The following is a 13,345-nucleotide window of genomic DNA, read 5'->3' as shown; positions in this document are numbered from 1 at the left end:
TCAGTGCAGTAATGTGTTCATTGTAAATAAGTGTGTATGTGTGTGTGTGTGTGTGTGTGTGTGTGTGTAAGTACAATCTAACTTCTGCACCATTTCAGTGCAGTAATGTGTTCATTGTAAATAAGTATTATAGTAGTTGTATTACACATTTATTACCTTATAAATAAATAAATAAAACTTTTTTATTTTAAATTCAGTGCTTTAGCATTTATAAAATGATTCTTTCATATAGTGTTCATTAAAATGACGATCATTCCACTTGGGACTTGTGGAATGGTGCATTAGCTTATTTGTTTGAGTTGTAAATATTTGTCATGTATTGTTGTTTTTCTGACATGTTCTACATCCTAGAGGACCTCCTCAGTATGGATAAATTGGAATGAAAGTAAATCTAATCTAATCTAATCTGAAAAAATAATAATAATTAGCATTAGTAATAATAATAGTTATTATTATTATTATTATTATTATTATTATGATAAAATGTAGGCATTAAGAGCGATGCTGCTTTGTTTAGCACTTTTGAAACCTTATTTAGTATTCGAAGAAGTGGAAAGGATGATGAAAGAGGGGATGACTGTAATGATAGTGACAATGACTATTAGGAAGTAAGAGAATCTCAGTAGAGAACTCAGTAGACTAGTGGAGAGAAAAGAGGTGGGGATGGGAGCGTTGATTGAGCTGCAAGAGATAGCTATTGTGATACATGGTGGGTCATTAGCTGTCTTGAAAGATTTCTATTTCTCTCATATTATGAGGACGATTGTTCGACATTCGGGTTCCTGGGACAGGAAATGTTTAGAGGACATAGCAGTGTTGTGTAGTGTTACAGACAGGATATTATTTTGTTGACAACGAGTGTGTTCAGACAGTAACGTAAGGGGCAAAGATAAATAGGAAGGAGCCCAATGATTGAGTGGACGACATAGCAAACGCAGCGTGTGAGAATATCTACGTTTATCGGTAAGTAGTAATAACAACGGTTCATAGACAGGAGTGATATGGTCGAAATAGTGTAGATCACAAAAATATCGCACACAAGCGTTCATCGCCAATTGCAGCGACATGAGCTCTCATACGAAAGTCCTTGGAAAATAGGATCATCATGATCAAGGATGCCGGGTATTAGAGACTTTACAAGTTTCTGTTTTAAGCTGGAAAGGAAATACTTTGTTATATTCATGAAGGGAATGATGCTGACACCTTCTTTCAAACTGCAGTTGTGTGTTCAGCCCTGTCTAAGTGATGGTTCAGAATTATCCCCAAATTCTTTTCAGAAAAAGGAACGCGTATTTCTGTGCTGTTTCGGATTAAGTGTGGAACAGATTCTTGGAGCCTCTTTGAGTGACTAAGACTGCTTGCGTTTTAGATGGTTACACTCATATTCTGCACCCATTCTTATGAAGCAAGTAAGTAAGCATTTACGTTCTGGACAGCTGTACTCAGATTTGTTTATTTTCACTTAGGTATAACTGAGGGTCGTCAGCGAGTAAATGTTATTTGCAATAGGACATAATAGTCGATACATTTTTGTCACACTTGGAGGTATAATCTGTTTATTATATAAAGGGGGTTAATCCTTTTTCTTACTGTGATCGTTCCCTCGACAATAAAAGGGCAGCCATGGTCGGGTGATCTCCTGCACTACGTCTCGACGCCTGTGAAATACCACGAACATTTGACAGGAAAATTCACACTTACGATTCTTACCCCTTTTCTTCAATTAGCTATAATAAGTTTTCGTATTATCTTAACCTATAATTTCATTCGACACTGTCAAATCAGACCTGGGACTCAGCCGCAAGTTACGGCATCCAGCTAATTACATAAATTAGGGAAGAAAGATAGTGATTCGGTATGTAATTATGTTTCAGTTCCTTCTGGAGGAAATCGGGTATTGACACTGGAGATGAAGGACCTGTTCACACGCGTGACCAATGATGTCATTGCGACGACTGCATTTGGAGTAAAGGTGGACTCCTTGGCAGAACCAAACAACACATTCTACACAACGGGCCGTGAGCTGACAACAATCAAATCGGGAACGGTAATTGGATACATGCTAGTGCCACGGCTTATGCAGGTATGTTATGCACATTAAGTTGTTACTAATTTAATTGTATGTGACAACTTGTATTCCTTGTGGTTGCATTTATTTATTTTCTGTATATCCAGATTGAAGCGACGAATAAGAATTTGTACCAAGGCCAGTATTCATACCTGGGGCCCCTGTTGGCTAGACAGATGCGCTAACCTTTACATCACCCTGGCATCTGTTCTTGGGTTTTGTCCGATGTTGAGGTGTATTCCTGTACTGTTAGAGAGCCTCTGCAATGGTTTTCTAGCTTAGGGGAGAATACCAAATGGGCTGAGACGTGTATGGGAAGTTGGACTGAGGAGACAGATGTGCTGCAGTTGTCCGTGCAGTGTTGTGAAGCCACTGTGTCAGGGTGGCGTAGTGGTTGGCGCATCTGCCTAGCCAGCAGGAGATCAGATCCCAGCCTTGATACAAGTTTTTCATTCTTCGTTTCAGTCTGCATGTAATGTTTGAGACTTGAAAAGACCTCTAGAACGATATTGTTTCATATGATCTATTTATTTATTTTTGCATGCGACAGTTAATAGGTGCACAGTTCGTCAACATGAAAGCAGTGGAGTTCTTCAGGACAATGTTGACCGAGACTATTAAAACGCGAGAGGAGCAGGGGATCGTGCGCCACGACATGATCCACCTCATGATGCAGGCCCGCCGAGGTGAACTGGCGCCAGAAGAAGGGGTGGCTAATGGCACCACCGACGGCAAAAGACGACGTGAGTAGAGAGTTCCAGCGTCCTCGTCACTTCCTTACACACCTGCCTGATCTCGACGAATCGATGTTCCCTCTTCGAAAGAAATTTAAGCTTGTTCGAAGCACACAAAGCCATTTTTCGCTAGTTAGAAATTAGTACTAAGTGCATAGACATTAGTTTGAACCTGAACATTGTGACTGACATTCGTTGGCGTTTGTGTAGGTGATACATACAGATGTTAATTTCATGTTTCAGGGAACACTTCCATGTTGCCTCACGTAACTATGAAACAAGTCCGTTTAAGCATTATGTTTAATGATTTGTTTGGGTGTTTCTTTACGTTCTGGGCATATAAGAATTACTGAATACCATAATCGCCTAAAAACCGTGCTGAAATACAAAGCAGTCAGAAACAGCCCAATACTTTGCACGTTTGTTGTCTTTAGAAAGGCATACAACCCAGTTGACAGACAAGCACTTTTTGGTATTCGAGAAGAACAAGGGTTAGATCCAAACACGCTTAACCTCGTGAAAGAAACACTGACCGATACTACCTCCAAGGTGAAATTCACGGTTGAAATATCCGAGCCCATCTTGATCGAAACTGCCGTCCGACAAGGTGACGGTGTGTCTCCTCTCTTATTCAGCCTTGCCTTGGACAAGGTCATCCGCGAATGGGGAAAGGAATTGAAGAATAAAAACTGCTGGAAACCTATACAAATGGGGCGAGTCAAGGATGACATCAGAATTTCATTTTGCAGCTGGCCAGTTCTACGTGACGATGCTTTGCTGAGAGTATTTATAAGTTTTGACGATGCCATTGCGGCTTTATCACATTAGGACATGGTGAAGAACAGATCTGAAGATGGTCATTACTGACTGAAACCGGTCATCGTCAAAGGATTTTATATTGTGATCAAAGACTGAAATAAAAAACCATTTTTAAGAATATCATGTTTAGCTTTTGCTGACAACTTAGCCTTACTAGTGGATTATAAGCTAATAGCAATTGAACAGGTTGAAACCCTTCAGGAATGGGCAGAGAAAGTTGCTCTGCAAATATTTTTCCTAACATCTGAGTCCATCAGATCAAAAACTGACACCCAAAACTTGACTACAAAATATGGTCATATCAATAGAGTCTCATATTTTAAATGCTTAGGTGAAGTCCTTGAACTTACGGGGTGAGAGAATTTAGCACAAGACATTCGCCTCCAAAAACTAAAGAGAGCCTATGGAAAAATCTTCAAGGTGTACTATAAAAAAATGCTTGTCCAAAAACACTAAAATTAGGCACCATAATACAGTATTAAAACCTGAAGTCCTGTATGCCAGTGAAACACTGATAGTCCACATAAAAGGTTACCTAAAAAAACAAAGTAACAAAAGAAAAAGCACTAAGATACTAGGGAAAAAGCAAACAGAAGAGACCTATAGATTACAATCTCGACAAACTACTGAGAAATTGTCCAACCTTGCAGCAGACATTAGAAAAAGGCGATTAAAATTTTATGGTCACGTCTCCAGGCTTCCGAAAACAAGACTTATGCACAAAATTCTTAAATACATAGAAGGATATAAAATTATACCCTGGATACAAGAGGTCAAAAAGGACCTACAAAAAGCTCAGATAAAATATTCAGATATTTTGGACAGAAAGGTATTTAAGAAGAAAGCTGACAGATGGGAAGTTAAGTCAGAGAACGAAGCTCCAAAGAAAGCAGCAACATAATGGACAGAGGAAAGGAAGAGAGCCCATGCAGAAAAAATGAAAGTGTAGAAAAAAAGGAAAAAGAATCAAGAAGCTTTGCGTTATCCAACAGGATCTAATCACACATAATAATAATGGCCTAAAATCGATCACAAAAATGATCGCCCATCGTACCATCAGAGGAAGAATTGTAAGCTGACCTAAGAACTAGATATGTCAATACCCTACCAGTAGAACCTCCGATTCTTTAAAGACGTGAACTCCTACGTATAAAACAGCTTCAAAAGTCTAATTGCTTTACAAATCAGTTGATGTGTTCAATAATTGACATTAAGCATGTAAGCGATGATAGGTTCAGAAAAGATTTGAAATTATGATTAGCGTTTGGTGAAAATCGCTAAGTCTTCCCAATCCTCAAATACTGGATAAATACAGTCTGGGTAATTTGCACCTATGAGCTACGTTGCCTAGAGACAGACGTACAGTTTCCAACTGTAATATTTGTATACTTTGTCTAACCTACAACATAATGTTATACTTCTTAATGAGTAGATGACGACAACATTTTAAATTTTTAAATTCGGTCAATAATTGTACGAAATTTTGTCCTTGGAATCTACACGTATGCAACCTGCAACTGGGGGACTGCGAAACATGAAACAAGCTCCATAAACTGCGAACCATGAACCATGAACCGATTTAATCGGTTAGTAATATACGAGGGCGGGATGGAAAATAATCCCTCCGCATTTCTTAATGTGGAAACTTTTAAAGGTTTTTTAAATAAAACAATGTTTAGTAACATCGTATATCTTTATTCTTCATGTCTACGTATTTATTTCTCAACACACTCACTTTGGCCACGAACACATTTCTTCCAGCGGGACCAGTATGTTGATACCGTCACTGTGGGATGTCTGACTTTGTTGACGGAGCCGCAACCTGTCTTCTGCTTGTACCACTTGATTACTGTCAAAGTGAAGGAAGTTCTTGAAGGCGTTCCTTAAGTTTTGGAAACAGATAAAAATCGGATGCGGCCAACTCGGGGCTGTAGGAGGGATGTCGATGACAAGTGAACCCACGTGACCTCAACGCACTGGATTGTAGCAAATGTCGCAGCGCTCGTGTGTGGTCCAGCATTGTCATGCTGAAGGAGGCGTGCTACTTGTGTTGACGAGCTCTTCAGATTCAAAACTCGATTACAACATGCTGTTTCCTACTTACTAACATAGTTACTTTATACACCGCCGTGTTATACATTACAATTTGGAGCCATAAATATGTAGACATTAACAATGAAGATGTGGAATGTTAATAACGTTTGTTTTGTTTGTACTGTTCTTGGGTCTCCAGCTGGGTGCAGTCGTTTTCAAAGCACGATAGTTCGACAGCACACCTTGCCGTCATCTTCAGGTGATACCTGCAGACTGAGCGTCTCTGCTGAATCTCCTCCCCTTTATACTCTGATCGCTCCCCACCCCTTCCCCTGCGTCATGCCGCACGCGGCGCTGCGTGGAGTGGTGGTGGGGAGGAGCGGGCTGCTGGCTGATGGATGCGAACTGTGGACCATCAGATGTCCTGTGGCCTTCGTCGGACGTGGAAGTCGCTTTGGGTTGACATTGTTGCCCTGGGGTGTCCCCTGTCACCACTGGTAGCAAACTTGTTTATGCAGGACTTCGAAGAGAAAGCACTGGAAACTGCAGCATTGAAGCCTATGTGCTTTTACAGATATGTTGATGACACATTTGTTATATGGCTGCATGGAAGAGAAAAACTTCAAGAGTTTCCCCAACATCTGAATTCTCTGCATCCTAACATCATATTTACCATGGAGGTGGAAGAGAATGGTTAACTCCCTTTTCTGGACGTTCTAGTCAAGCGCAAAGCGGATAGCACTTGGGGACACACTGTATACAGGAAAGAAACCCACTCAGATCTGTATCTCCACGCTACCAGCTGTTATCATCCTTCACAGCCTGAGGGTGTACTGCGAACACTGGTTCACAGGGCCCGCGCAATATCGGATGAGGAAAGCCTACAAGGAGAACTTAACCACCTTAAGGACGTTTTCAAGAAGAGAGTCAAATTCGATGTGCTTCCAGGCAGAATGCACAAGCCCAGCAGAGAGAGAAAGAAGAGGATGAGAAGACAATGGCGTACCTGCTTTGCGACGGCAAAGTATCCAACAAAATCGGCAGAATTATGGCTCGGTGTAATATCAAATGTGTGTTCCGCTCACCTACGAAAACGCGTGCCCTGCTAGGTACAGTAAAAGATGACCTGGGGCTTCGCAAACCGGGTGTTTACCGTATTCCGTGTAAATGTGGTAAGGCTTACATCGGGCAAACTGTACCGACAATCGAAGAAAGATGCAAGGAACGCGGAAGGCACACTGAACTGAAGTAGCCTCCAAAATCTGCGGTTGCGGAGCATTACATGGATACTGGAGATACTATGGAGTACGCGAAAACGGAAGTTTTACGGCAGGCCTCGTCTTTTTTGGGACTGTGTTCTGAAGGAGGCGATTGACCTACGTGTAGCCGATGGGCTGATCAACAGAAACGCCGGGTTCAACCTCAGCAAAGCCTGGTACCCAGCACTCGGCCAACTAAAAGCACAGCGCCGACCCAAAGCGACTTCCGTGCCCGACGAAGGCCACAGGACATTTGATGGTCCACAGTTCGCATCCAGCAGCCAGCAGCCCGCCCCTACCCACCACCACTCCACGCAGCGCCGCGTGCGGCATGACGTGGGGGATGGGGTGGGGAGTGATCAGAGTATAAAGGGGAGGAGATTCAGCAGAAACGCTCAGTCTGCTGGCATCACCTGAAGATGACGGCAAGGTACGCTGTCGAAATATCGTGTTTTGAAAACGACTGCACCCAGCTACAGACCCAAGAACAGTGCCAACAGTTGATTCGCCGGGTAATCCTAAGATCACACAACGTTTGTTTTATTTAAAAACTGTAACGGTTCTCATAGCACGTTCTCTTAGATGCTTCACACACTAGTAATGGGTACTGTTTTTACATAATTTGCATCGAAGTGTATACATTATGTCTGCAAAAGGAATTTTTTGGCGTGAAAGTTGAACGAAACCGCGCGCCGAGCAAAATATTGGGAGCTGAAAGTGTTCGATGAATTAGTTCGAGAAAAGATTCGATTAGTACACGAATTTTTGTCCAATGAATATTTCCTTAAAAGATGCACCAGTATCAATACGCCATATGCCAACTTCAGTGCGTGCATTTGGAAACTTGTACCGAAACATTCCACCATGGGGCAAAAGCTGTTGACATAGCAGCATATATAACTGCAGCTATATTCAGCGAAGCGTATTCGCTTATGCTTAAGACCACGAACGTTTTAGGAATCTCATAGGGACGGAGTGTAAAAACTTCGCGGAGTTCTCTGAGGAAACGCGCGGCTGTCGCGGAGCAAGGAATGCCTCACTTTCTTAAAATAGCTCGGACTGAAACGAATACAGCACCAAATTCAGTATCAGAGCATGTTTGAGGAAGAAGATGAATCTATGGTCTTGGTATTGCAGATTCACCGTGATTTTTGAAACAACTTTTTTTTGTTACTCTTAAATTTAAACGCGTTTTTCTGGAAACAACATTTTTGACACAAAGCATTCTAGAGCCCCAACAGATTAATCGATTCATTTCACTTCTTTAATTAAAGATAATTAAATTTAGGAGTTATGGCGTGAGCGTTTTCTATTCGAATCTTAAATATTTTTTAACCATTTTAATTTAAAAAAAAAAACATGCCAAGAAACTTGTGTGTTTATCAAACAGCTACAATCCCATCGTGATGGCCTCACAGATTCTTTCTAATGTAGGGAGTTTCTTTTTTTTAGGTTTCAAAAATAGCCTCGAGTCTATACAATGATTCTCGTGAACCAGGCTGTTCAGCTGTCACTTCTAATTCGTTATAAGATAAAAAAAAATTATACAAGGATGCATGTATGATGATTTCGATAAAAATAAAGCTTGTATAAAAAACGAATTCTAAACTTCACCCAACATCTCCTTAATGCTGACGTATATAAAGTTGTGCAGTTCTAGAAACATATGGGATAAATGGAATATTCACAGTTCAAGGAATTAATGGCTCATAGCTAGAGGGAGTCAAGTCACACAAACATTTGGGGAAAGAGTTGTTGTACTTTAACTCATTGTTAAGATTTTCAGATTCGGATGCATTTGGTGAATATATTTGTAATTAAGATGCAAATAAAATGGTTAATTATTTGTACACTTTAGCAGAATATTTATTCTTTAATAAAGTATGAGCTACCCAGCATTATTATGTCATCAAACATCGACGCGTAGAAACACACACAACAGAGTTCATACTAATTTATCTGTTTCCCGTTCTGTACTGAAGAGGAACACAAACATCCCGTTTCAAATCCTAATCAGCTTGGTAGTCCAAACATTTAGAATGTTCAAACATTTAGAATTTACTAACTCGTGTTTATGTGTTTGGCTTATCTTTAATGGTATTCCATTGGTTGTTAAGAACTGCACTTTACAACTGAACTAGCATACATCACCCACACCGTGCTAGAGTGTCACTCGGAAGGTAAATATGGCTCGCCGACACATTGCGTTTTATTAACTACCGTGAACACAGTCTCTCTTGGACTGACAATGTGTGTAAATTAATAACATGTCAAGACAGGTAGCAGAGTCAATTTATGTACTTCGTTTTTTCTTCAGCACACAGTAACCTGCACTCTGCATTTCACCTCATTGCAGACCTCACTGATGATGATATCACGGCGCAGGCGCTCATATTTTTCATCGCCGGCTTCGACACCGTGTCGACACTGCTGACGTTCTGCAGCTACCTGCTGGCCACGCACGAGGACGTGCAGCAGCGGCTACAGAGGGAGGTGGATGAGCTGATGGAGAAGAGCGGAGGGCAGCCCAGCTACGAGCAGGTCCTGGGCTGCCAGTACCTCGACATGGTGCTCTCTGGTGGGTCCCACATCAGTGGAGTTAATGTAGATTGCAGCACAAGGTGTTTTATTGTCATTCGTCTAAGTGATGGAACCGTTTTCACCACTGTAAGCTGTCAGTTTCATTCCTTTAATGCACCATGGATATAAAGTATTTTATTTGCCAGATTTCCCCCTAAGGCCAGTTTCAAAAGTCTGCAAAGTAATACCAAAGACACATTAGTGAACAACATTAAGTATACATATTACAATTGTTATTTATATTATTTAAATGATATTGTGTGTGTGTGTGTGTGTTTATGTGTCCCATTTAACAATTTTTTTCGTGTCGTGGGGACAGGCATGCACCCATACATTTTTTTTATCCATGTTTCTTGGCGTCAAGTAGGGATGAGTGTTTATTTTATTTATTTCTTGAACATTTGGAGTTAACTTATCAGGAACTTTGTGTTGGTGCGTAAGACACCTCCAGCTAATGAAGTAGCTCATATTTTCGCTGTACTAATGATCGAGAACTTTATAACGGTGCTATGGGAATGAGCACTGTCTGACCTAATATTCGTATATGAAACATTGAGACTCTCAACTGGTCTACTTTATTATGTAATTTCGTCGACCGCTTCCTGATCGCTTCACTTATTTTGTCCATATATAGCTATTTATTCACATGAAGTGCTGAGTGCTATTGACAGGGGATTTCAGATCGATTCCGTATTTCTGGATTTCCAGAAGGCATTTGACACTGTACGACACAAGCGGCTCATAGTGAAATTGCGTGCTTATGGAATATCATCTCAGTTATGTGACTGGATCTGTGATTTCCTGTCAGAGAGGTCACAGTTCGTAATAATTGACAGAAAGTCATCGAGTAAAACAGAAGTGATTTCTGGCGTTCCCCAAGGTAGTGTTATAGGCCCTTCGCTGTTCCTTATCTATATAAGCGATTTGGGAGACAATCTGAGCAGCCATCTTTGGTTGATTGCAGATGACGCTGTCGTTTATCGACTAATAAAGTCATCAGAAGATCAAAACAAATTGCAAAACGATTTAGAAGAAATATCGGAATGGTGCGAAAAGTGGCAGTTGACGTTAAATAACGAAAAGTGTGAGGTCATCCATAAGAGTGCTAAAAGGAACTCGTTAAACTTCGGTTACACGATAAATCAGTCTAATCTAAGAGCCGTAAATTCAAGTAAATACCTAGGTATTACAACTGCAAACAACTTAAATTGGAAGGAACACATAGAAAATGTTGTGGGGGAGGCTAACCAAAGACTGTGTTTTATTGGCAGGACACATAGAAAATGTAACAGACCTACTAAGGAGACTGCCTACACTACGCTTGTCCATCCTCTTTTAGAATACTGCTGTGCGGTATGGGATCCTTACCAGATAGGACTGACGGAGTACATAGAAAAAGTTCAAAGAAATGCAGCACCTTTTGTATTATTGCGAAATATGGGAGAGACTGTCACAGAAATGATACAGGATTTGAGATGGACATCATTAAAAGAAAGGCGTTTTTCGTTGCGACGAAATCTTCTCACGAATCTCCAATCACCAACTTTCTCCTCCGAATGCGAAAATATTTTATTGACACCGACATACATAGGGAGGAACGATCACCAAGTTAAAATAAGGAAAATCAGAGTTCGTATGGAAAGATATAGGTGTTCATTCTTTCCACACGCTAAACGAGATTGGAATAATAGAGAATTGTGAAGGTGGTTCGATGAACCCTCTGCCAAGCACTTAAATGTGATTTCCAGAGTATCCATGTAGATGTAGCTGTAGATGTAGATGAGCTCATTACATAGATCAACTCTTCTGGTGTAATGGCTGGCACCCACCTGGGAGTACAAATGGGTGGGGTACTTTATACTGACTTCTCATTTCGTTACCATGCGTCCTGTCCACACCACGTACCTGATATCCTGCGTTGGTCGTATTGTCCTGCTCCACACTGCTGTTGGATTGCCTGAAATTATCTATCAAAATATGCAAGTGGGTTTAGGGGAACCACTCAATGTTAAAACAGAACACTGTCCTATGTCTGGTATGAACATCTATATTCTGAGATGATATGGAAACCACAGGTTGCACTGTTTACACTCTAAATCGTAAATGTTTATCCCAATCAACAATCTTGATGATTAACAGTCCAAAATACCATTCGGACAAATGTACACTTAACCGACATGACATGGGTGATTGTTGATGACGTGGAAGCCCAATGATTGAACGACAGTGTTTACGCTCGTCACACATACAGATACCTGGTTATAGTCCTCCTTGTCACTAGTAATGATATAACACTGTTCGTAAAATTAATTTTTCACTTCTCAGTTCTCACTTGCACGAACGTGTGCATAACCATCGTGGCGCGGCTGATTGTTGATAATGCTGAAACGCGATAGTAGAATGCATGTCCTCACGCTCGCTACAAGACACTCGCACTTGTTTGTACTCTTTTGTGGTAACTAATTTTTGCTGATTCAGTTTCGTTCATTCTGAGAGACCGAACATGACACAGGTGATTGATACTGTACGGTACGACACGCAACGAGAGGACACACAAATACGTTATCAGCAGCACTGCTCATTTTAAATTAATTCTTGACGCACATTCCACTGAATCATTTACTTATTTTATCACTTTACTGTAGTAACACTTGTAGCAACACTTCAACTTCCATAATAACAATGCATTCAGAGCTACACACTACACAACATATCAGTTCCGTGTCCCACTCTCGACTCGACAGACGTGGCTGCCTGCAAGTTTTCGAATTGTCGAAGAGAATATCGAAATATAGATAATTCTCTACTGCAGGTGGTTAAAGAGATGGTGTGTGTGTGGGGGGGGGGGGTGTTTACTGCCCCATCCCACAGTTATATACCATTGCCACATTATAGACCAGACATGAGTTACACATAATCATGGAAACATAAAGAACAGTTGTCAAATATGCAAAATTTTACAAACAAGGAGCTAATACAATAAGACACAAAATATTAAGTCCCTGAAATAGAAACTTTTACAAATACAATAGGTTAGATATAACAGATAGGTGAACTGAAAGAAAGATAAAAAATTTAGTAGAAAAACACATGCATTCACTGCAACTCTTGGTAGACAATATCACTGGTGACACTATTAGGCAAACACTGAGGAACCTCCATCAGCACTAGGCTGTCAAAATCCAGGGAAAAGAAAAAATTATTATTTCACTACTCACAACACTGCATCACAAGGGAGCGTTCTTTGCTATGAAAGGGGTGGGGAGTGACTGTAGCGTCGATGCTGTGCCAGCCGGCAGAAGTGGAGTACAGTCGTCAGCTCGTCACTCTCGCCCCGTGGTAATCCGTCCATTGTGATACATGAAACAATTTAATGGCGCTCTGAGTGTTGCCCTAGCAATGCCTATTCGACTTAGCCTTAGTCTGTTACTACTACAGTAGACATTATGATGTTCTATATGACATAATAAACACATAGGCTATTAAGAAGAAAAAAATATATGGATGTCCTTTAAGTTAAATTTAGTTACTAAGTGAATGGTACAAAAAATAGTAGCAATCATTAAGCAGGAGTAGTAAGAAACTTTTAAATGAAAAACTTTAGGATATGACAACCTATGTACGCTAGACACTAGTAATCACTCAAACCATCTCACTTTGTGGGCAAGAAGAAATGTAATACATATAATCTAGATTACACAGATAGAAGGTGAAAAGAAAGAAGAAATTTGCATATGGCTGTAACACATCCTAGTTAAATCTCACTCAATTCGAGTGTCCTCATGAAACCTCATAATAATCAGAAATTAATGTCTGTACTTAAGGACAACAGCAGCTGACATGTGTACAGA

The 13,345-nt window shown here is 40.6% G+C and overlaps 1 protein-coding gene across 1 annotated transcript in view; it reads left to right on the top strand.

Moving 5' to 3' along the window:
• Positions 1-13,345, top strand: part of LOC126188108 (cytochrome P450 9e2-like) — a 76,933-nt gene that overhangs the window by 30,190 nt on the left and 33,398 nt on the right. The window contains exons 3-5 of the mRNA XM_049929574.1: positions 1,875-2,083; positions 2,619-2,811; positions 9,271-9,492. Of these exons, the coding sequence (XP_049785531.1) occupies positions 1,875-2,083; positions 2,619-2,811; positions 9,271-9,492 (624 nt within the window). The remainder of the gene's footprint in view (positions 1-1,874; positions 2,084-2,618; positions 2,812-9,270; positions 9,493-13,345) is intronic.

The sequence above is a fragment of the Schistocerca cancellata genome, chromosome 5 (assembly GCF_023864275.1).
Source record: "Schistocerca cancellata isolate TAMUIC-IGC-003103 chromosome 5, iqSchCanc2.1, whole genome shotgun sequence".
In the NCBI taxonomy this organism is placed as follows: Eukaryota; Metazoa; Arthropoda; class Insecta; order Orthoptera; family Acrididae; genus Schistocerca; species Schistocerca cancellata.
This window is presented reverse-complemented; position numbering and strand designations above follow the sequence as displayed.